Here is a 23,238-nt window from a genome sequence, read left to right on the forward strand (position 1 = left end):
GCCCCTGGATGAAAACACTTGCCTAGGACTTGGGCTTTGCATCCCTTCGCCCCCCTGTGCAGAATCCACTCCGATTTTAATTCCATTTCTCACAGACTTTGGGAGGCAGCTCTGAGGTCTGAAGCAAGAACCTCTGCTCCAGTAATTCTGCTTTTGGAAATGTGGCCCAAGGAGGCAGTCACTAACAGCACCTATTAGCTGACTCTCTTTCTCTTTCTTTTTTAGATTTGTTTATTTTTATTGGAAAGACAGATATACAGAGAGGAGGAGAGACAGAGAGGAAGATCTTTTGTCTGATGGCTCACTTCTCAACTGAGCACAAAGGCCAGTGCTGTGCCAATCTGAAGCCAGGAGCCAGGAACTTCCTCCAGGTCTCCCACATGGGTGCAGGGTCCCAAGGCTTTGGGTCACCCTTGATTGCTTTCCCAGGCCACAAGCAGGGAGCTGGATGGGAAGTGCGGCTGCTGGGATTAGAACCGGAGCCCATATAGGATCCTAGCATGTTCAAGGTGAGGACTTTAGCTGCTGGGCTATCGGTCCAGGCCCAGCTGATTATTTCTAATAATGAAAGCTGGGGGCGGGGGAGGTGGGAGCTGACGTCATGGCACAGTGGGTTGAGCTGTTGCCTGCAGTGCTGGCTGACTCGTTTGAATCTCAGTTGTTCCCATTCCCATCCAGCTCCCTGTGTGTGGCCTGGGAAAGCAGCAGAGGATGACCCAAGAGCCTGGGATCCTGCACCCACATTGGAGACCCAGAAAAAGCTTTTGAGTCTGGCTTCAGCCTACCCATGGTTGGCTCTGGTGGCCACTTGGAGGAGTGAACCAGTTAATGCAAGATATTCTCTCTCTTGGTCTTCCCATCTGTCAAATAAATGAAATAATAATAAACTCATCCCCCAGAAAACCAAAAACTGGAACAGCTCCTACAGCTGCCCATGGGCTATGGTGTCACAGAGGACTGAGTCTGGGGTAGTACTTGGCCATTAGAAAGCAAGTTTTTGCCAGAAGTCTTAGGTTGTGGTGCTGGAGTGAACACACACACAGCAGGATCCCAATTCTACAGTCAGCACATTTGCAATTATGTGAGCTGAACAAACAAAACCAAACACCAAGATCTACACAGAAGAAAAAAAGGGACAAAAACACGCAGTTGCCTTAGCGTGATGCCGTGGGAAGCAGCATCGTGGCGGATATTTTCAAATGCTGGCTGCTGTTCTGGGTTTTCTAAGGTTGTCAAGTGAACAAGGCTACAAGTCTTTTTCAAAGCAGAAAGTGGACAGTAAACCAAAAACACTCCACTTCTGCCTAGAAATAGAGCTTGGGAACGCTTGGCTGGGGTCCTGGCTAAGGGAGTGGGGCCCCTCTGGGGGCATTCATGAGAGCCGGCTACTCACCCAGGACCAGCGTCGGCCAGCTGGAGATGCGGGCCTTCAGGCCTTGGTAGAAGATCTGGTGTAGAAACATGATGGTTTCGCTGTAAGAGAAAAGGACTGGGGGGTCAACCCAGGCCAGGGAGCTTTATGCCTGAGACCCTTCCCTTCCCCTAGACCCCACCATACTCAGGGGTCCCTTTAGAATGGAGAGGGGGTGGGACATACCGCCACAGCTTACACCCTTCAGAGGGTTCTTGTCCGTGAGCTGCAGGGGCACTGCAATGTGCCTGGCCTCGTGCAGAGTGAAAATGAAAATCCCTTTGCTACAACTTTCTTAGGTCAAGGGAGGGTGTGGGTTGTTCTGAGGAGGGGATCAAGGGCCATGAGGCTGGGGGAGGGGGTCCCCCCCGGCGAGGGTCCCTGAGATCTCTGTGGTTGGGGGGGAACCCAGGGCTCTGGAGAACACCAGAGAAGCCCATAATGGCAGGACAGCTCCCCGGGGCCATGGGAATCCTGGGAAGGACTTGCAGCTGTGTCCACAACTGATGCTGGCTGCAGCTGTCAGAGGGGACTTCCTAAGGTGGAAAACCAGCAGGTTCTGGCCAGCACTCTATTAACCAGTCTGCACTTGACTAACCTTGAGGAGAAACCCCAGAACCTGCCCAGACTGCTCAATCACCTGGGTGCCACAGCCTGCAGGGCTGTCAGGGACAGACAAGAATGAAAAGGAAAAAAAAGGGCGGGTGCTCAGGGGAGAGACCCAAGTTCAGACCTCTTGCAGCAGCCTCTTCAGGGACATCCAGGCCATGATGAGTCTGGAGGGACAGGATATCACCCACTGCCCTCCAACACCATTGTGTGCTGGAGAGCCACTGGAGAAAGGACTGTCCTGGCTTGGCTTGGTCTGGGGCAGCCCACATCATGACGGTCAAGGCTGCCTAGGACTGACTGGGCCAAGATTGCCCTCTGCCCACTGGTTCTTCCCGTCTCTGCCGAGGCACCTCGGGTGGTCCTTGACATGGCAGGTAAGGCGAGCATGCAGAACCAGTGATCCCAGCCCAAAGCCTTTTAAAAGGCGAGATGTGATGCAGCTCAAGGCCAGTCGGGGAATGCAAGCTGTGATCTGAGTTCTTCTGGTGTGGGCTTGGAGGGCCTCATCTTGTGCCCATAAAGAAACCCCAGGGGCCTCCAGACATGTGCGGGACCTGGCTGTGAGCGCCACACACCCAGCAGTCTCTGACCTGGTATTCTGGCTCTCTTCCTTGCCTCAGTTCTGCTTCTTGCCCCTGTGGGTACAGTCTTAAGCAAAGACACCACATAAGCCCACATGACACAACCATGAGCCAAGTCCTTCTCCCCTCTACACCCCATCTGACACTCATCAGTGCCGCCCAGGTCAGTGGAGTCAGGCACATGTTAACTTTCAAGGGGACTCCCCTGCCCTCAGCCCTTGTTTTTCCCACCAAATGCCTGGCTCATTAAGAACACTGAAGCCCAATGGATGGCAGGGATTTGATCTAAAGTAGGAGGCTTTGTTCCCATTGCAGACTTGGTAACTCCTTCCCCTGGGCCAAGTGGGGATTTGGGAGGGCTCTCTATCCACCCGGACAACCACATGACTGCAGACATCACTGGTCTGGCCTTCATTGCCCACCCCACAGACAACCCCTTCACCCCAAAGCCAACCCCTTCTCCAGGTTGCCGACAACAGTCTCCCTGGGTGGGGGAAAGTGTGGCTCCACATGGAGTCTCCGTCTACCACCTGTCAAGTATGACTTGGGAGAGACCAGTCATTGGGTTGATTTTGGAATACATTGGGGTTAGGGCCATGGGATTAGCAGCCCCTTTGGGGAGTGCTGCTTCCCAGGAAGCAACTATGAAAACTGATCTCACTTTGGACAAGAGGGCCCCTGACCACAGACCAGGCTCCTTGTCACAGGGAGACTTGTCTGGGCTGTCTGGCAGGTGTGGTTCTTGACCATAAGCTTGCCCTTGACTGCCAGTTGAACAAGGTGGTGTAGGTGCTGTAATGCTGTACCTGTAACGGTGACTCAGGCACAGTGGAATTAGATACTCAGGAAATTTATGACCAAGCTTAATGACTATGCACCTTTGGGCAAGGGATGCTGGCAGCTAACCTCATCTGGCAGGTGGTAAAGGATGCTCTACCACCTGTCACCTGGCTCTGTCCTCTGAGAACTTCTAAGGGCTATAGTTTGGCTACTGGTTATCAGTCCATGTCTATTCAACCCACTTGTCAAGTTTGTCACTTCTAGAATCCAACAATTCCATGTCAAGGTGATGGTTACACAAGGTTTCCAACTAATGGTCACTAAACTAGACCCAACTCCCAGTCCAACTGCTCCACCACTGGGACCCAAGACCAGGCATGGGTCTGCCCTGAGTAGGCAAGGATAATGAGGTATGTACACCACAGAAGAAGTCAGAAGTTGTAGGGGGCTGGCGTTGTGGTGCAGTGAGTTAAGCCACTGCCTGCAGCACTGGCATCCCAAATGGGAGTCAGTTCCAATTCTGGCCCTCTACTTCTGACCTAGCTCCCTGCTAAGGTGTCTGGGAAAGTAGTGAAGGATGGCCCAAGCTCATGGGTCCATGTACCCACATGAACAATCCAGAAGAAGCTTTCGGCTCCTGGCTTTGGCCTGGCCCAGCCTTGGTTGTTGCAGACATTGGGAAATGAACTATCAGATGGAAGAGCTCTCTTTCTTTCTCTCTTCTGTAACTCTGTTTCCCGCCCCCTCCTTCCCCCCAAAAAGCAAGACCCAAGTCGCAGAAGACAGACCATTCCCCTTCATCAGCTGCTTAAGCTTAAGGCATGGAACTCTGATGGGGCCAGAGACAAGGGCCTGGAGGGAGCAGGTGAGTCAGCTGGAAAGAACACTTCCTATAAGATGCAGGATGGATGGCCCTTGCTCTGGAGATACACAGACCCCTGCCTGGACCTGGCTCATACCAGCTGAAGGGCCACCACTGACTTAGACTGGCCAACAGCTCATTCTACCTTCACTGCAATACATCAGTTAAATGATGCACTTGTCAGCTGCTATGACAGCAAACATGGGAACTATGAAGAGTGGAGGGCCCGGTGTGATAGACTAGAGTTAAGGTCCTCGCCTTGAACCCCCCAGAATCCCATATGGGTGCCGGTTCTAATCCCGGCAGCTCCACTTCCTATCCAGCTCCCTGCTTGTGGCCTGGGAAAGCAGTCGAAGATGGCCCAGAACAGTGGGACCCTGCACCCGCGTGGGAGACCCGGAAAGAAGTTTCTGGCTCCTGGCTTCGGAGAGGTGCAGCACTGGTCATTGTGGCCACTTGGGGAGTGAATCATCGGATGGAAGATCTTCCTCTCTGTCTCTCCTCCTCTCTGTACATTTGCCTTTCCAATAAAAATAAATAAATATTTTAAAAAAGAAAAAGATGGAAGGAGTGGTAGCCAGATTCTGGGCATTTCTGTCTACTTCCCAGAAAACCCCATGAATACTCCTCCCTTATTAGAACGCTCCGCCACTTTCCATAAACACTTATCAAAACCGGGCCCACAGTGCCCTCACTGTCCAGTACCAGGGCCACTGCTAACCAACCTCTTCCTCTTCTCCCTTACCCACTACTGGGCACCCCACTTACACAGACTGCCTCGTCTTAACAACAGAAGGGGAAGAGCAGGCGGGGGTGGGGCTGTGCCTCCTGTGCCGCACCACTCGTGGGGGCTGTTGGACCAACCCTCTGAGGTCTCATGAGGCCGCCCTGTGTCTTTTGAAGGTCATGGTTGCCCTTGTCCTGAGAAGGCCACAGTCCCCTTTCTCTCTCCCTCTTCTTGGCTAAAGGCATCTGACCTGAACCACTCAGTTTTTTAAAAGCTAAAAACCAAATCAGGATGTGATTTTTCTCCCCCACCACAATTTTTTTTTAACACGTGCTGTGAGCTGTCTAGAATGCTTTTAAACTCACTATGCCAGGAGCAAAAGCCTCACAAATGGGCAGCCAGTGCAGCACCCACAATGTTACAGGGTAATCTGCAGATGCAATGGGGTGATGGAAAGATACAAGGAAAGGACACATGGCATAGAATGGCGGTGTTGCTTCCCATGGATCTCCACGGGTGTCACCTGCCTCTCTCGGACATGTGGTCCAGGGTCAGCAGCAAGGACAGAACCCCTGGCCTCCCAATGCCTGGGTGCACCAGAGCCGCAGGCAACTCACGCTGGAGAGTCTGTGAGCCCAGTTTCTTGGTGGAGGTGGGGTCGCTTAATCTAAAAGCCCATTGGACGTCCTGGGGCATAAATGTTGCTTGGTGAGCCTGGTGCAATGTGTCCGTGGCTAAATCCTCACCTTGCGTGTACTGGGATCCCATATGGGCACTGGTTCATGTCCTGGCTGCTCCACTTTCCATCCAGCTCCCTTCTCGTGAGCTGGGAAAGCAGTAGAGGACAGTCCAAAGTCTTGGGACCCTGCACCTGCATGGGAGTCCAGAAAGAAGTTCCTGGCTCCTGTCTTCGAATCAGTTCAACTCCTCTCGCTTGTTCACTTGGAGAGTGAACAAACAGATGGAAGATCTTTTTCTCTGTCTCTCCCCCTCTGTGTAAATGTGCCTTTCCAATAAAAATAAATGAATATTTTTAAAAGATTGTTGCTTGGTGTTCTAAAACGATAATGATAATTTTCTTTGTTCTAATGAATGCACAAAGATTTGTGGGTCGTATGAGGCTGAAAGCTGCTCCCCTCCCACCTGCTTCTCTTTCAATGTCCCTTTCTGGGAGGCCACGCCCATGTCCACTGTGGCAGCCATGTCCCCCTTGTCCCCAATAGCTTCCAGTCTCTAATCTCTCGCCCGAGTCTCTGACCTATGTGTGACTATGACCTATGGCCCCTCCTGCAGGTGAACACCTGCCCATTTGCCACACTCCATTGGCAGGGAAGCGGGGAGAACAGCGGGGCATAGAGGACAGGGTCTGGAATACCTGTGCTTGTTGGCATTAGTGGAGTGACTGAATGCTGAATATTTAGTTCATCTATTTGAGAGACAGAGAAAAAGAGACGGGGTAATAGAACTTCTCTACCTACTGGTCCATTTCTTCCTCCACCCACAAAACGCTTGCAATGGCCGGAGAGGCTGAAGACAGGAGAGAGGAACCCAACCCAGCTCTCCTGTTGGGTGGCAGGGACCCGGTGATTTGAGCCATCACCACTGCCTTCCAGGACACACACCAGCAGGAACCTGGAACTGGGGGCAGAGTCAGGACTTAGGCTCAGGCCGTTTTATGAGATGCAGGCTCCTCAGCTGGTGTCTTCACTCTGAAGAATATGCCTGGGAGAAATGCAGTTGACTGAACATCCAGGGGCACACGACGATTGATTTGTAAGTAACGGTCTATTTACATGTCTTCATTTTAGCTGCTTCTCTGCCATTTAAACAGTTTCCTTGCCCAGCAAGTGGTTGATTGGAACCACTTCCCAAAGTCGCTCTCTCCAGAAGAGGTTGACTGCATAGCAGCTGTCAGCTCAGTCTTCCACTGTCATGCAAACCCTGTATTAGCTCCTGGAGCTGGGTAGAATGCTACTGAGCCCAAGATTTCTGAATTCGAACTTGACCTCTAGGTCAAGATAGACTGGAACGTGGTTTACTGCAGTTTTTGAGCTTGATTTGTGCTGAGGTTTGCACAGGGTTGGTCCCCACCAAACTCGATGAAGGCTGATGCCCAGGGGAGGAGTGGCCAGAAGTAGAGCACCTTTAAGAGGTGGGGCCTATGGGTGACACCTTGGTCATGACCCGCCTTAGGGAAGGGATTAATGGTGGTCTCTTGGAGTGGGAATGGTCTTGCTGAGGGTTAAATCAGGTAAGAGTTGGTTGTTGTTAGACAGTATGCATGGTTCTTTCCTGTCCTGCTTCTTCTTGTGCCCCGTGATGACCCCTCTCAAGCCCTCTGACCTTTCTCATGTCTTGTGACCCCCTTGTGCCCTGTGAACTCCATCATGGCCTCCTACTCCTCTCCCTCGCATACCATCTCCTGTGCTATCTGTCCCAAGGCCTTCACCAGGAGCCATATTCTCGGGTCTTCAAAAACAAATCTGTTTTCTAGATCAAATGCCCTGCTTCAGGAAATTTGTTCTAGCAATACAAAATAGATTAAGATAACTCACAGTGTTTAAACCCAGGGTGGATTGGGGTGAGGGCGGACATTGGGCCCATGACTGAGGTGCTGGTGAGGTGCCTGAGTTGGAGGGCATGGGCTCTCTACCTTGAGCTGTCCCCCAAACCCCCACCACCACCTCTGACAGTGCAGACTCTGCCAGGCAGAACCTCCAACTATTGCAGGTGTGTCAGGAACAAACTGGTGGATGGGAGCTCTCTGTCTGCCTATTCCCATCTTGGTGCCTCTCAAATAAATCATAGTAAAAAAAACCCTGACAAATTACAAAGACAAAAGCCCGCATATAATGTCAAAGAAATAAAAATGGTGAACCCAGGTGAAGCCAGGGTCCCTGACATCAAGGCTGGAATGAGTCTTTGTGGGCAGGGCCTGTCCTGAGCCTGGAAGGGCATTTAGCAGTGACCTTGACCTCCAAGCAATATCTTCCCAGATTGGGACAACCCCAATGTCCCCATTCAGTGCCAAGTGTCACAATGGCACCTGCCCGGCTGCTGGACCAGGGCTAGGCGAGGCCGGACGCTAGCGGGGCACACACCTGTTGAGGAAGATGCTGCTGACATCATCGTGTGTGATGGGCGGCTTCTTGGAGCTGGCGGCCATGCGCAGCGGGCGCAGGAAGTTGTTGACAAGGATGTGCAGCTGCTGCACGTACTCGGCCTCGGCCTCCAGCATGCTGAACACCACCTGGTTCCTCTTGCGCATGCTGTCGGCGTGCGGGGACCGGATGTAGTCCTGGATGATTGTCTTCCACTTCCGCCTGCACAGCCAGCCCCTCAGGAAGCTCTGCACCTGCAGGCCAGGGCCGAGAGGTTGAATTTTGGCTGGCCATGCTCGTCCTTGGTCCTGGAGGGCAGGGACCAAGGCTGGCTGTCTGGTGAGTGGGGAGGGCTAGGCCTGGGTCTGGCTGTGCCGTGTGTTCCCTGGAGCCAACCTTGCTATGTATAGGCTAGGGCTAATGTGGTGAGGGCTGGACTCAGAGTGCCGCTGGTCAGACATGCAGATTCCCAGGCCCCACCCCTGCACACTGCCTTTTGATAAGGTCCTCGGTTACATCAAAGGCATCCCTGGTCCAGATCTCCATGACAGGAAGTGGCTCAAGGATGGAGGCAGGCCGGGGCTTGCTCGCTCACACCTTGTCTGGTCTTGTGATGTGAACCCCCCACAAAGCCCAGCAGCTTCTCTTACAGCTCATTCGGAGAGAGGGTGAGGACCCACTTGAATGGTACATGATATGCTGGCTAATCTCAGGCTTGGGCCTCTTGGACAGCTCCTGGGGAGGTGGTTGTGGACACTGGACTGAGTTGTCCTGGAGTTGAACTGCTCAGAGCAGCCTGTACCAGGCACTTGAGCACCCACAGAGGGGGCCCACCCAGCTAGCTCCTGGTCACTGCTGCTGCCTTGGGTGGACATTGGTTGGGGGAGGGGAACATGGGGGCAGGCAGAAGGGCTCCTCCAAGTATTCTACAGAGGCCACCAGCAGCCAGGGTTGTGTGCTGTGGAAAAGCAAGGCCTTGCTGAGTTCAGCAGGTGTCTCTGAAGACAGGGGTAGGGGCGGGGGTCCTCCGCGGCTCCCCAGGTGGACCTTGTATGTCTCCCTGTTCCAGGCCCAGGCACACAGGGATGGCATCTACTCTGCCACCGCTCTGCTGTGCGGCCTTGGGTGAGATCCTTCGCCTCTCTCTGTGGCTCAGCTTTCCCCCGGAGTGTGAGATGGAGCTAATCATGAAGACCTCAGGGCGTTTCGGTGAGGATTAAATGAGTCTGCGTCAGGGCTCTGGGAATAGCATCTGGCGTGTGGAAAGTGGTTAACGAAGGTTGGCTGTTTCTATTTCTGAGAAGACAGAAACCCCAAGTGCTGGGTAAAGTGTTTGGATCTGCAGGCGCTGCAACGCACTCAGAGCAAACACACATGCAAGAGACCATGTGGCTTGGAAAACCCCCAAACCCTCGGTGGCTGAACTTTGGGGATCCATCTTGCAACTTCTCGTCTGGGGGATGCTGGGCTCCTTTTGTACCTTAACCAATAGGAGTCTCTGGTTTTCCTTGCTCTTCTTAGTGTGAGCTGGGCTCATGTGATAACTTGGTGAAGGGTCTACATGCATTTCCATGTGGAGTTGGGGAGAGTGTTGGGGGCAGATGTGGGGGTGGGGCAGGGCTCAGGAGCTATCCAGGCCCAGGTCTGACCTGCTGCAAAGCAAACCTCTGCCTCATGCCCTCTCAGGGGCTTTGTGGAGGGGGAATATGCCTGGTACCTCCTGAGATGTGACCCCCCCAGGGCCCTAATGGGACAAAGGCAGCACGTGTCCATCAGGGGCCTTAGGGGCTGGACTCATGCTGAGGAGGTCTGCTGGGGTCTTAGGTGGAAGCTGTGGGAGGTGGTATGTGCATGGCAGTGGTAGGGGGCTGCATGCGAAGGGGGGATGGTGGGGGTGTGGCCGAGGAGGTCTGGATGCCGCTGCCTGGTGCTGTGAAGACAGTTCCGGCTGAGAGCCCAAGGCCTGGGGGTGCCTGGCTGGAACCCCAATTTAACCCCTTATCTATGAAATTGGAATGGACTATCTTTACTCCTAAGGAAACCTCCCCCCCCCAAAAAAAATAGGCTGGCAAGGGACCTGGGGAGGGTGGGTGTGTGGAGTGTCCCCGGGGAAGAGTGGGACAACAGGGGAACATAAAAAGGTCCCCTCCTCCCGGAGGGGTGGTGCAGACCTTCTTAATCTTCTTGATGTCACTGTCCTCGTCATTGGGGGCGACAGTCTGGGTGGACTGGATGCGCTCATTGTCCTTCAGCAGGGACGCGATCTGCAAGGGAAACACAGGTCTGTCGCCAGCCAGGAGGGGCAGCCATACCGGGCACATCGTGGCCCCTGAGTGCCTCCTCTCTTCTCTGGGAGTCAGTGAGGCTCCAGGGTGACCCCCGCTCTGTGTGTCCAGCAGACACGTCCTCTCCCCGCCCCCTGCCCCATCTGTTCTCTCCTCCCCCCTCCATTCTGGGGGTCTGTGACCCTGGACAAGTCCCCTTTGTTCCCAGGGCTGCTGCAGCTGCCTCATTGGGAATCTGAGAGCTTTGTCCTACCTCTGGGACTGTCCACCTGATGCAACTGCTCCCTTCTATACTGAAGTTTCTATTGTAGGAAAATAGAGGTGCCGTGAAACACAAAGCTGATCATCTTAGCCACCTCAAGTAGCCCCTGCTGTGCTCCAGGGTCTGCATTAGCAGGAAGCTGAGCTGGTGTCCCCAGCACCACCCAGAAACTCCTCGACACCTCATTGCACAAAACTGAAAACTCTGTCCCCTGCAGTGGCAGCTCCACGTCCCCCAGATCGCCCAGCCCCAGCCCCTCCCTTCTGTCTCTGTGACTTGACCGCTAACAGTGGACTCACACACAGGTGTCCTGGGCTTTCTGCCACTGGCTGGCTCTGCTTAGTGTTATCCTCAGGGAGCAGTGTCAGGTTTGCCTTCCTGTTGATGGCTGAGTAATATTCCACCCTGTCCCTCTCCTGCAGTTTGCTTATCCATCCAGCCTCTCTGGGATGAGTGGGTACTCCCCTTAGCTTTGCAAGCAGAACTGCTCCTAGATAGCTACAACAGCAGGCATCCTCCAGAGGGCCTGCTGGCCTGGCTGGTGCTTCCCTGGGCTGTCCTGGGTACTGCTAGGAGCTAGAAGCCTGTGGGAGCATGATCTGGAGTCTACTGATCCAGGAAAAGCAGAATGAACACTCTGGACGTATCAAAAATTAGCCTTGCTGAAACCCAGGGCTGAAGCTGCAAAGAGAGCCACCTGCAGGCATGCTGTGCAGCCATTCCTGTGGGCATCCTTTTGGGGACTGCAGGTCCTCACGTGCATCCCGTGTTAGGGCCCCCAGGATTTCCTCCTGATGATGCTGGCATGCTGTGTCTCTCCTCCTTCGTGCTCCCCACCAGCGAGCGTCATGGGAGGAGGGGGCCGCAAGCACTTCATTCATTAATGGGTTCCCTGTGCCTGAGCAGGAGGCTGCTCTCCACGCGTCCTTGGACGCTTGCTAGATAAGTGAGTTTTAAAAAGGATCAGAGCTGCAGCCACCGCCGCCGAAAGCAGGAGCAGAGGGCAGGAGCAGGCAGCACTGGCTGCGCAGAGGACCACGAAGTCCCACGCGTCTCAAGATAATAGCTACAAATGCTGGCTCTTCAGGACGCGCGGCTGGGCCGTCTCAAGGTCGTTGGCCCAGCCAGAATGAATGGGCTCTCGCGACTGAGTGCATCTAGCACTTTGAAAGCAAAATGGAGCAGCTGCCTGCTCTCCACTCCTGCCTGCTAAAATTACCCGTCAATGTTGGAAGCACAGCTGAAAGAAAATACCTGAGACATGGGTGCCGCCTCCGGAGAGCCACTTCCCTTTCTCTTCCCGGCCTCCCCTCCTCCTTTTTCCAGCACCCTTGGGAATATTTGCACAGTGAAATAATGCTGGTTTTGGCTAAAGTGTCCCCTCCCCTGCCGTGAGGTCAGACACCACCAAGTGCAGCCAGCCCCTTTACCTGATCTGCTAACACCCCTTCTGAACTACTTCGCTTCCTCTGCCTGATTGGGGGTTTGCTCAGAGCTCCCCTTTTCTCTTGAGAATGCTGTGTGTGTGTGTGTGTGTGTGTGTGTGTGTGTGTGTGTGTGTGTGTATACTTAATAATGGCCGTGTGCTTCTCAGAGACAGGCATTCCAGGATATGTGCTCAGCAAGGGACCAGGGCAAAAATAGCTGCAATTAGGTCAGACCCCATGCTGCAAGCGCAGGCAACTCTGGCATCCTGGGCACCTTTATTTAAGCAGCAGGCTGGGTGGACAAAGCGCCCCAAGGTGTTGAACCTGGGGAGCCTGCAGAAGTCTAGCTGGGGAGTGGGAGAGGGCAGGGCGGTAGAAGCCCCAGGCTGTGAGAACCCCCAGGGCCAACCTTTCCCCAAACGCTGCCAGGTGCTTTCTGGAAATGAACTTGCCCTGGCCGCTGGTTGTTTGGGTAGACACTTGTTAATAATGGCCAAATGAACTGTGTCCCTCCCCCTGCCCTGGACACATTGCCTGACGCTGCACCTGGTGTCTCCACTGGCCCCTGCTCGCCTGCGACTTGCAGACTGGCTTTCTCTGGTCATGGTGACAGGCTCCTCTTTGGGTATCTAAGCCCTTGTAGACCCTGGTCATTGGCTGCTGCCCTGCCCTGTCCTGCGCCCTTCTCTTGGGGAGACATTCTCTAATCCATAGTGCATTTCCTCAGCATGGGAACTAACAGTGGAATTGACTCAGGTGTTTTTTCTTTCTTCAAGTGGCCCAGGATCTTTGCATGTCCTGCTTTATAAACAGCTACCACAAGACCCAGCCCTTGCCTTCCCTCTGGCCCCCTCACCCCTGTCTCCGTCTGTGCCACATCCATGAACACATCCTAAAGGTGCCTCTGCATTGGATACACATGGGGGAACTGGAGACACAGAGAGGCAAGTGGCAATGCTGACCCCTTCCCTAGAGGGGTTCCCAGCTGGATGTGGGGGTCAAGGGATGGGAGGACTTCACCATGGTCTTGGCAAAGGCTGTCCAGAAGATGTTTTAAAGGATGAATAGGAGTCCTCTGGGCAGGCGATGGAAGGGAGCGATTTGAGAGGAGGGAATACTGTGAACGGAGGCATATAGGGTTGTGTGCCAGAATAGCAGGTGCTTGGGGTTGGGAAGAGAGATGGGGAGCCCACAGTCATCTCTTTAGGTCTTTCACGAGCTGTTCATCTGGGAGTCAGAGCCAAGAAAGCATCATGAGTGCCCATGAGCACTTAGTCCTCAGCACCTGTCTCCCCTCTGCCAGGGCACTTCCAACAAATGGGAGAAAGGAGCGGTGAAAACATGGCAGAAGGAGCCAAGCTGAGCATCCCAGGGGAAGGCAAGCACTGTCACCTGTCACTGACCTGTTACATAGCTGGGGTCAGAGGGGACAGAGGGAGGAGAGTGAGGCTGGCATTGAGGATGGGTGACCTTTAGCAGGGTCAAGGGTCTGCTGCTGCTACCTTGACCTTTTTAGAAGACATGCCTCTTTATTTTGCCCTAGACCCTGCAGATCACACGGCTGATCTTGACTAAAGGGTGCAGGGCAGGGTCCTTGGCCTAGCAATGAAGACTTCTCATGTTGGAGTAGCTGTGGCATTGCTCCTGGATTCCAGCCTTTTGCTAAGGCAGACCCTGGGAGTGTGGAATGGCTCAGCAGGGGGTGGCTCAATCCACTGGGCTCCTGCCACCCACACGGAAGACCAAGACTGAATTCCTGACTCCCTTCTGGGTCACTGGGTGAGAGAGCAGCCATGTGGGAGGACAATCTTCCTGTGGGGAAGAAGGTGGCAACAAGGACAGATCTGGGGTCAGTGGTCTGAGTTGGGCACCTCTCTGCTGGAGGGAGTCACATGGCCTGAGGTCTTTCCTCTTTCTGCCATCTCCTCAGACAGTATCCACCTCTGATGCGCCAGGATGGTAGAGCATCCTGCTCACCTGAGGCTACCTCCTCAGGCATGAGCAAGAAATCTTTCCTAATCTGATCTCTTCAAGTTGCCTTTAAAAGCATCTTTTGGCTGCAGGGCAGGGCATGCAACTGGAAGCCCTGCTCCAAATTCCCACCAAATAGGTCTCTAATGGCTTTGAAACGTGCGTGAGTGCATGCATGCACACCCCTGCGCATATGCATGCTCACTCCTGACTCACTGGCTCTCCCAGGGTCAACAGGGGAACTCAAAGCCTCCCTGGGCTGTGGATCATTCACTTCCTGACACAGGCTGCAACAACCAGCTCTGCTGTGATCCTGATCTGGCCAAACCTGCAAGGGCAAACTCCTGCATCTCTAGCACCCCCCACCAGAGTGAGACTTTCCCTTCATTCATTCATTCACTCATTCATTTCTTTGTCAAACTTTCACTGAGCGTTTACTACGTACCAGGCAAGAGGGCAAGGGTGGAAAGCTGCTGCCAGGCAGGGTGGGTGGGACAGCAGACATGGAGCTGGCTCTTACAGTGGGTACAGGGTATGGGCCAGAAGAGAGGCAGGCCACAGCCAGCAGACCCCAAGAAGGAGGGTTTGTGTTCAGTAGGACTTTGCTTGCTTTTGGGGACCTGGACGGGGCTAGGAGAGCTCTCTGCTTTGATCCCAGCTTGAGCCATATGGACTGCTGAGGGGACAGCTTGGAGTTGGGCTGTGTCAGGCTAGGAAAATGGGAAAGCAGATAGGAGACCTGTGGGTTTTCCACCCCATGAGCTTGGGCAGGTGATGTAGGCTCTCTGAGTGGTTCCTCCTGGGCATCTTGAAATTCCTCTGTGCATCGTTTCCTAAGTGGAGTTTGAATGGCCCATGGTGTATACCCCATCCTGTGTGGTCCTCCCTCTCATCGCCTTCACCTCTTTCACTGGATGGGTTCTCAGCTACCTGTTCCCCATACTCTGGCACCCCAAGACCTCTGCCACCCTATGCAGACAGCCCATGGGTTAACTCAGCCGGCAAACACCCACTTCCTAACACTCGCCAGAGCCTTGGTGATGGAGGTGTGGGTGATACCCAATAGGCATCCCATCTCACAACAGCCTAGTGCCAGGCAAGATGGCACCATGGGTCCTCTTCTAATCCAGGTCCTGGTAGGGGGGACTGGAGGTGGAGTTTGACGGCACAGACACAAGTCTCAGCATTCATGTGACTCAGTGTGACAACCCTGCCCGCCCTGGAGCAGGCATTGTTAGATGCATGTCCTTAGCCAGGTTGCAGTTGAGGGAAGGAAGGAGATTTGCCTGACCCTAACCTGGGCCTTGCATTTTGCCTGGCACTTGGGTCTGCACATCGTGTATGTAGCCGACTCATCCCATAGATTGATGGTTTTTGTCCTCCCCTCATTCCCCACAGTCATTTTGTGATATTGCTAGAGGTCTGTGAGTATGCTGATGGGATGAAGGATGGTCAGGTTTACCCTGTGGGGGGTTGGAGAAGGGACAGGAGCAGGGCCACACTTCCAAGCTTTTATCATGAGTTGGAATCACACGGGATGGTGTTAAAAATGCTGGCACAATGGCTCAATGGCCAAGATCTTATCTTGGAAGTGTCAGGATCCCATATCAGTGCTAGTTTGTGTCTGGCTATTTCACTTCCCATCCAGCTCCCTGCTTGTGGCTTGGGAAAGCAGTAGAGGATGGCCCAAAGCCTTGGGACCCTGCACCCATGTGGGAGACCTGGCGGAAACTCCTGGTTTGGATTGGCTCAGCTCTGGTCATCTCTCTGTCTCCATAAACCCGACTTGTTTTTATAAAAAAATTTAAAAAAAGGTCTTTTAAAAAATGATAAAATAAAAAAAAATGCAGATTGTTGTTCAGGAGGTTGGGGTGGGGTGGGATTCACTAGAACCACCTGCTTGCCACCCTCAGCCTCTTGAGTCTTGGGCCCATCCTGGGCATCAGCAGAGTCACCTAGGGACATGCCCGTGGGTCACCCTGCTTCACATTCACAACCTTGACAGTGAGGAGAAGAAAGCCCCATCTCACAGGGGCCTTGCTCCAAACGCTGTAGGCAGAGCTGGGAGTGGAGCTAGTCTGCACACAGGGCCCTCCCGGTCTGCCCCACTTCCCCATGCCATCCGGGGAGCTCCCTGCCCACAGCCACCTCCGCCTTCAGCCGCTCAATCTCAATCTCTCCGTCCTCGATCTGCTGCCGCAGCTGCTTGGCCACTGTCTTCTCCGTCTCCACGATCTGGAGCAGGTGCAGGTACTTCTGCATTAGCGCTTCATGCTCGGTGGCCAGGGTCCGGTAGCTGTGCGAGGATAAGACAGGACACATGGTGACATGGCAGTTACCAGACTGTTCCCTGGTGACCTCACAGTTTCTTCCTTTCCCAAACCCTTGACCCCACACTCAGACCTCTGGCCACTCCCGCTGGGCCTGGGCATGCTCTGCCTTGTTCACTTTCATTCTCACAGCATTCACACAGCATTCTCCCGCTAGGTCTCTGCTCTTTCGCAAACATGTCTGCTCTTTCCTTTTTCCATTGGTTTAGCTCCATCCTCTCTCCTGGGCCAGCTCTGGGCCCTGGTTGAAAAGCCACCCTGTCCAACATGTCCTCTCTGGTGGCTCCCAGGTTTCCTGGGGGTCCCGACAGCATCCAGGTTCCCATGTCCACAGCAGTGGCCACACTGCTGCAGCCTGGGACATGTCTGAGTTGTTTGCTCATGGATCCCAGGGCCTGAGGCTTGGCAGGTGAAGAAGCTTGGGGAACATGTGCCACGTGGATGGGGGTGTCAGGTTCTATAGGATACACAGAGGAGGGGCTACAAGAAGTTCACGGGGAGTGCATACACAGGGACTGGTGTTTCAATGCGTTCAGTTAATGCCAGCATCAGTGTCCCATAGCAGAGTGCTGGTTTGAGTCCCAGCTGCTTCACTTCCAGTCTAGTTCCCTGCTGATGTGTCAGGGGAGACCGCAACACAAGACGGCCTGAGTAGTTGGGCTCCAGCCATCCACATGGGAGACCCGGATGGATTTCCAGGCTCCTGGCTTTGGTCTGGTCCAGCCCTGGTTGTTGCAGTCACTTGGGGAGTGATGGAAGATTTGCTCTCCCTGTCTCTCCTCCCTGTCACTCTACCTTTCAAAAATAAAATTTCAATGTGAATACTATGAAAAAATTCGTGGATTTTAATATTTTTTTTGCATCCAAACAGACTCATCTTTTTTTAAAGATTTGAAAGTCAGATATACAGAGAGGAGGAGAGACAGAAAAGAAGATCTTCTGTCTGATGATCTACTCCCTAAGTGACCAAACAGCCAGAGCTGAACCAATCCAAAGCCAGGAGCTAGGAACTTCCTCCAGGTCTCCCACATGGGTGCAGGGTCCCAAGGCTTTGGGCCGTCCTCGACTGCTTTCCCAAGCCACAAGCAGGGAGCTGGATGGGAAGTGGAGCTGCCGGGATTAGAACCGGCACCCATATGGGATCCCAGTGCATGTTCAAGGTTAGGATTTTAGCTGCTAGGCCACAGTGCCAGGCCCTAGACTCATCTTCCAATTCCATTTTTCATGAACTTTGTCCTCATCCACATTTGTCTCATTGTTCGGGGCACCTGAAGAACCTGTACCAGGTGCACCTGAGTGCCATGCCATGTGGTACAGCTTTGGCTGTCAGTGCTGTGACACTTGGAATCAGGAAGTATTTCCTGGAGGAGGAAGAGACCCCCTGCCTTTGATTCTAAGCTCAGTGGTCTGGACACACACATCAAAAGGTAAGAATGGGAAGAAGGCCTGCATGGGGGCCTGAGCGGCAGTGGTGTTGAATTGCAAGGTGTCATCAGATTGACAGGCATCCCTGGGGGTGATGGTGTGAGAGACCAGTCCCATCACTGGTGCGTCTTGGCGTGACATAGATGTGAAGAGTCCCAGGTAGGGTAGGGGCACCTAGCAGATTAACAAGTCTGGGAGATCAAATGACTTGTCCTCGGTTTCCTTCCTCTGTGGACAGCACCAGGAGGCTGTTGTTGGGGTCAGTGTTAACTTGGTTGAAGAGGGCCTAGCCCTGGTGGGCAGTGCCTGGGTCCATCCCAGCAGGGACTTCGAAAGGCACATGCCTTTCAGAGAGAAAGCTTGGCGTCCTTGGCTGTGTCTGTCCTTAGATCTAGCCCTTGGTCCCCTACTTCATGTCCTATCCCTGGATCCCTTGTGAACCCCTCTTCTCTGTCCCTCCCACAGCCAGCCGCAGTCTCCACCCACAGCCTCTCATCTCACTTCATCCCTGCCACAGTCTCCACCACTGCCTTCTACCACCGTCTACTGCCTTGCACAACTCAAACTCCAGACCCGAGTCTGTCCTTGGTCTGCTTGGTGGGTGGTGGAAGGGGTCCTGCTTTGTCTCGCCTAGCCCTGGCACAACCTCCCACAGATCCTTGACCTCTGACCCGGCTTGCCTGGGCTCAGCACCAGCTCCCATGCCCACTTGCTGAAGGGGCCTTTGCCCACTTGCTGAAGGGGCCTTTGCCTGGAAATGGGGAAGGAACCGGTGATTACCCTGCAGAGTTGCTGTGAGGGCTGTCTCAGCGTCACACAAGGAGAAATCTGAGGCCATGCTGGGTACCTGTTGGTTGTGATGCCCCAGGGACCCCCTCACTCTCTGCTCTGCCCCTGCCCAAGCCTAGGGGCCTACCCTGGCCTCCCTTCAATGCTCTGCCCTCTACAGAGCCTTCTTTCCTGGAGTAGCTCCTGGCTGTGTCCCTCACCTCTCCTACACCAGCAGATGGGAAGCCACAGTGCCAAGCTATTTCCCAGGATCCTCTCCCTGCAGTCCACCTGGCAGTGACCTCTTGGTTGGGAAGGTGGCCTGGCTCATAGTGCTCATTTTCTCTCTTCCTGTTGGCTTTGGGTGTTGGCCACCTGCACCCAAAAGAGCTGGGCCCAACTCGTTGCTATTGACCCAATCAAGGGATGCCTGCCTGCTCTTCAGGCTGGCCTTTCCCAGCATGAGCTTCTGGCCATCCAGCACAAGATGCATGCATGGGGGTCACACCAGGGAGGACATAGGAGCTGTGTTACCCAAGCTCATATGGCCTCTGTGGCTCCCGTGGCACCAGAGACAGTGGCAGGTATGAGGGGGAGACCCCATGGGGTCCCTGTGCTGTGGTCAGGTGGGGCTGATAGGGATAGGGAGGCATAAGAGGAGCTTCCCAGTGAAGACAGCTGACTTCACTGTGGTGGGTGGGGTGGGAGGGCATGGGCTGGAGCAGAGGCAGGGAGAGGAGAAATCTGGTGTGGAGGGCAAGTGTCTGGGCTCGTTCCTGCTGAAGGAAGCAGCAGCTGGCAGGGCATGCTCCTGTGTGCAGCTCTGGCTCAGGTCTTGGTGGAGCTGTGTTCCTACGATCAGGTTTTATAGCCATCACAATGCCCCAAAGGACTCAGCTTCCTTCTTGTTGAAGATCAGCATGGGAACCCTCTCATCTGTCTTCTCTTGAGGATGGGAGCCCGAGCTGGTCCGTATAGGGCTTGTTGCCTCCCCCCTCCACAACCCTAACTGTCCAACAGATATTTCCTGGGCACCTCGGGGTGCAAACAGATCCAGGTCCTTGGAGCAAGAAGGAACTCAGCAATCTGGAAAGGTATGAATACAGAGGCCAAGGCCCAGGAGCAAAAGTGACTTTCCCCAAATGACAGCTGATTAGTGACAAAGTGAGAGCCAGAGCAGCGGTGGTCTGAGTCCCTTGCCTGAAACCTGCACAGTTTGCACTTTACTCTTTGCCCTGCCCATGATGCACACACGTAACCATGCCCTGGCTGGCACACATCCAGCATGAGGGAGCCTTGTATCTGCACAGATGTGAATACCCTACAGTGCCTATGTTCGCACACAGAATGCATCCATTACGTGTATGTAAATAAAAACTAACTTGGGAATATGTAAAATGCTCAATATTCAAGATGATTCTGGAAGAGAGCCAGTTTCTCACTTCACATGCATGAGGGGCACACACATGAACACACACATGCACACACAATGCACAGGGCAGGCAGATGCACATGTATGTGTATTCATCCTCAGCACACGTGTGCAGTTGCAACACAACCATACACACGTCCACATGCATTCACACATGAACACATGCACACCTACACAGGCATGTGCACACAATACACACACGTGAGGTGTGAGGCCCTGTAAAGCTCGGGATTTGTGCCTTCCCCTTTCAGCTGGCAGCCAGTTCCCTGGATAAGCATGTGATGGCTTGTGCACGCCAGGCAACCTTAGCTCAGCCAGCCTGCTACTGTGATGCTTCTGAGGGAAGGTGACTCAGTTTCCCTTGTGAGCACATCATTATGCCCTGCTCCCAACTGAAAGGAAAGGCATCCCTATGAGGCCAGTGGGTTGACCCAAATGTCAGCTGCACACTCCTACCCCCTGGCACAGCTCCAGTTCCCTAGAGGTTTATGCAAGGTTTCTATTCAGAGGCACCATTCCCTTTGCCAGGGAGCGGGAGAGCAGATGCCAGTTTGGGTCCATCTGCACCACCTGGGAGCCTTGGGATCCTATGCTGGGAGACAGGCTCCAGGGTGTCACAGCCTCTGTTCCCACTCTCACCCCATGCAGGGCCCTAAGGAGCCTATACACAGCAGAGGAGAGGGTGGGAGACAGAAGGGAACTGGCAGGACTGGTGAGGGTGCACCTGGAGTAAGTGATTCTGTCGGAGCTAGCTTCCCACCGAGTAGATGTCTCTCTGTGTGTATCATGTATGACAGCCCTGTGTGTCTCTGACGAGTTGGACACTAGGCTGTGGTCCAGGGGTGGATGGGGGTGTTGCCTTTCAGAGTGGATTTCTCTCTGGCTGATTGGAATCTCAACAAATGTGAGACTGGGGAGTTGTTGGCCCAATGGAGGAGGTCATGGATGTGGAGCTGGGGGTGGCTTCCAGGAAGCAGAGAACTGGCAAGGAATCAGGGGCATCAGTCTTAACCAGGGCCATGGAACTGGATCTGGTTACCGGGCAAAATGAACTCAGGAGCTGAGTCTCCCCTGTACCCTCCAGACTGAGTCTGGCCTGGCTGACTTGTGGCTTTCAGTCCTGGGAGGACCCTGGGAAGGGCGATGCCAGGGTGGAGTCCTCTGCAGGCCCAGACTGTGAGATGGTGGGGGCAGGTGCTGCATCAAAGTGTGGCGTATGTGAGTGAGTGTGTGTGGTGATCCACTATGCAGATGGGAAACTAAAGCACTATGTCTGAAGTGAATGTACTGGCAGGCACCTGAAAACATGTTCAGAAAAACATGGTGGAAAGAAATGTTTATTTAATTGTAAAAAGTTTTGGAATTCATGTGGAGTGTTTTCATGAAGTTTTGAAGACCTGTACACATGCATTTCAACTTATTTTTGCACCAAAATAAGCTCCCTCTCCTTACTTCTTTTCAGAGAGAGAGAGAGAGGAGAGAGAGAGAAGAGAGAAAGAGAGAGGGGAAACCACTGGTTTGCAACCCAAATGCCTGCAATGGCTGAGGCTAGAACAAACCAAAGCCAGGAGCTGGGAACTCAGTCCTTCCTGGTCTTCCATTTCTCTCTCTCTTCATCCATCCATTCATACACATACATTCATCCACTCATACATCCATACTTCTATCTGACCATCAATTATCTATCTTTTCATCTACCTATCCATCCACATTCCTTGCAACCCTCATCCACTTATCCTCCAAATATAAACCCAACCTCAATCTTGACTCCATTCTCCTTCCCTTAATCCTTTCATCTCTCCCTCCCTTCATTCACTCCTGCATTCTTCCCACCCGTATGTGCTGGGCACCGCTTCTGTGCTTTTTTCAGGCTCAGATGACACCAAGACTCACACCTCACCCTGGTGTCGGTTGCGTTCATTGTAAGACAGCAAAGTAGCCACAGAGACGCATCCCTGACCACTCAGCCAGATCGGCTGCCCACAGAATCTGCTGCTCAGAGGTGCTATAGATTCTGGCAGTCCTTGGCTCTGTCAGCTCTTGCTACATCTCAGCCCGCAAAACCCATCACTTCCCCAAAGCCTCAAGGGCTCAGCCTGCTCCTCTTCCCAGGGTTTGTCTTGGCTCCCAGGCAGAGCCCTGGGGTTCCAGCCCTAGTGGGGGTGGGGGAGGGAGGAATGGTGGGGTACTTCCTGTCCTGGGGTTGGGTGACACGTACCTGGCGTGAGCGATGGCTGCCACCCATTCGTCACAATCCTTCGCATCCTCTGTCCTGAGCTCCAAGGCCTTCTGGTTCTCATGGGTGAAGTTCACCGTGAAGTAATGCTGCAGGGAGAGGGAGACGGCTTCAGTCAGCAGGGGGCCACAGGCCAGCTGCCGCCTCCACTGCACACACTGCATGATTGTGGCAGTTAGGGTACAAAACCCATACTTGGGTTGGAGGAAGGAAGCTTCCTTCCCACCAAGCTCCATCTGTGCCAACAAATGGCCAAAAAGGCCACTTGTAAACTATCAGGTATACTTGGAGGGGATAGAGGGAGCGGGAAGCACACTGAGAAAAGGCCCCTGGGAGCTGGGTGATGAATCAGGGCAGCACGTGTCTAATTCACTCCACCAATACCAAGAGGCCCCTTTCTCTGTGCTGGGGTTAGAGCAGGGGCTCAGCAGACATAGCTCATGTGAGAGCCCATTGGAGACCCCATCTGTCAGGTGCAGGTGCTGACTGCGGGCCGAGTCAGCCTCCAGGCTTATTTTCTGAGATAGAAGCGAACGGGAGGAGCTAGAGTGAGATTCCAATACAGCTTTTTGGAGCAAGGGCTGGCATTGAGTGAGCACCATGTGTTTGCTTGTGTTGAATGTAGTGCCATCTTATTCTGGAATGACCAGAGAGGGTGCCCGTCAGCCTCTCCTTCCCCCACCTGCCAGTTGCTGGGTGTCAGGGAGCAGCACAAGGCACAGTGTGCAAATTGATTGTGGCTTCTGCTGACATTTCCTGAATTTCTGCTCATCGCCCATCTAGGTGGCAGCCAGGGTGAGTGCGAGAGGCTGGGGGGTGTGGTTGCCGAGTGCAAGGCTCTCACTTGTTTCCTAGGAAACAGGTGACTGCGGCCCGGGAAGGAGATGCCAGTTACAGCCTGGAATAATGGAATCCAGGAGGCTCTAGTGGGTAAGGGATGCAGGGTAAGGACAGAATTGAACACAGACACACACACACACACACACACACACACACACACACACACACACACACACACACACCCTGGG

General features: G+C 53.7%; 1 protein-coding gene across 1 annotated transcript in view; it reads right to left on the reverse strand.

Annotated features, from left to right (window-relative positions):
- RASGRF1 (Ras protein specific guanine nucleotide releasing factor 1) overlaps positions 1 to 23,238 on the reverse strand; it is a 73,299-nt gene that overhangs the window by 32,933 nt on the left and 17,128 nt on the right. The window contains exons 2-6 of the mRNA XM_040969151.1: positions 22,193 to 22,299; positions 16,168 to 16,315; positions 10,246 to 10,338; positions 8,075 to 8,328; positions 1,394 to 1,473 (exon numbers count right to left, since the gene is read on the reverse strand). Of these exons, the coding sequence (XP_040825085.1) occupies positions 1,394 to 1,473; positions 8,075 to 8,328; positions 10,246 to 10,338; positions 16,168 to 16,315; positions 22,193 to 22,299 (682 nt within the window). The remainder of the gene's footprint in view (positions 1 to 1,393; positions 1,474 to 8,074; positions 8,329 to 10,245; positions 10,339 to 16,167; positions 16,316 to 22,192; positions 22,300 to 23,238) is intronic.

Source organism: Ochotona curzoniae, unplaced genomic scaffold, assembly GCF_017591425.1.
Source record: "Ochotona curzoniae isolate NIBS_2020 unplaced genomic scaffold, NIBS_Ocur_1.0 scaffold_4701, whole genome shotgun sequence".
Lineage (NCBI taxonomy): Eukaryota > Metazoa > Chordata > Mammalia > Lagomorpha > Ochotonidae > Ochotona > Ochotona curzoniae.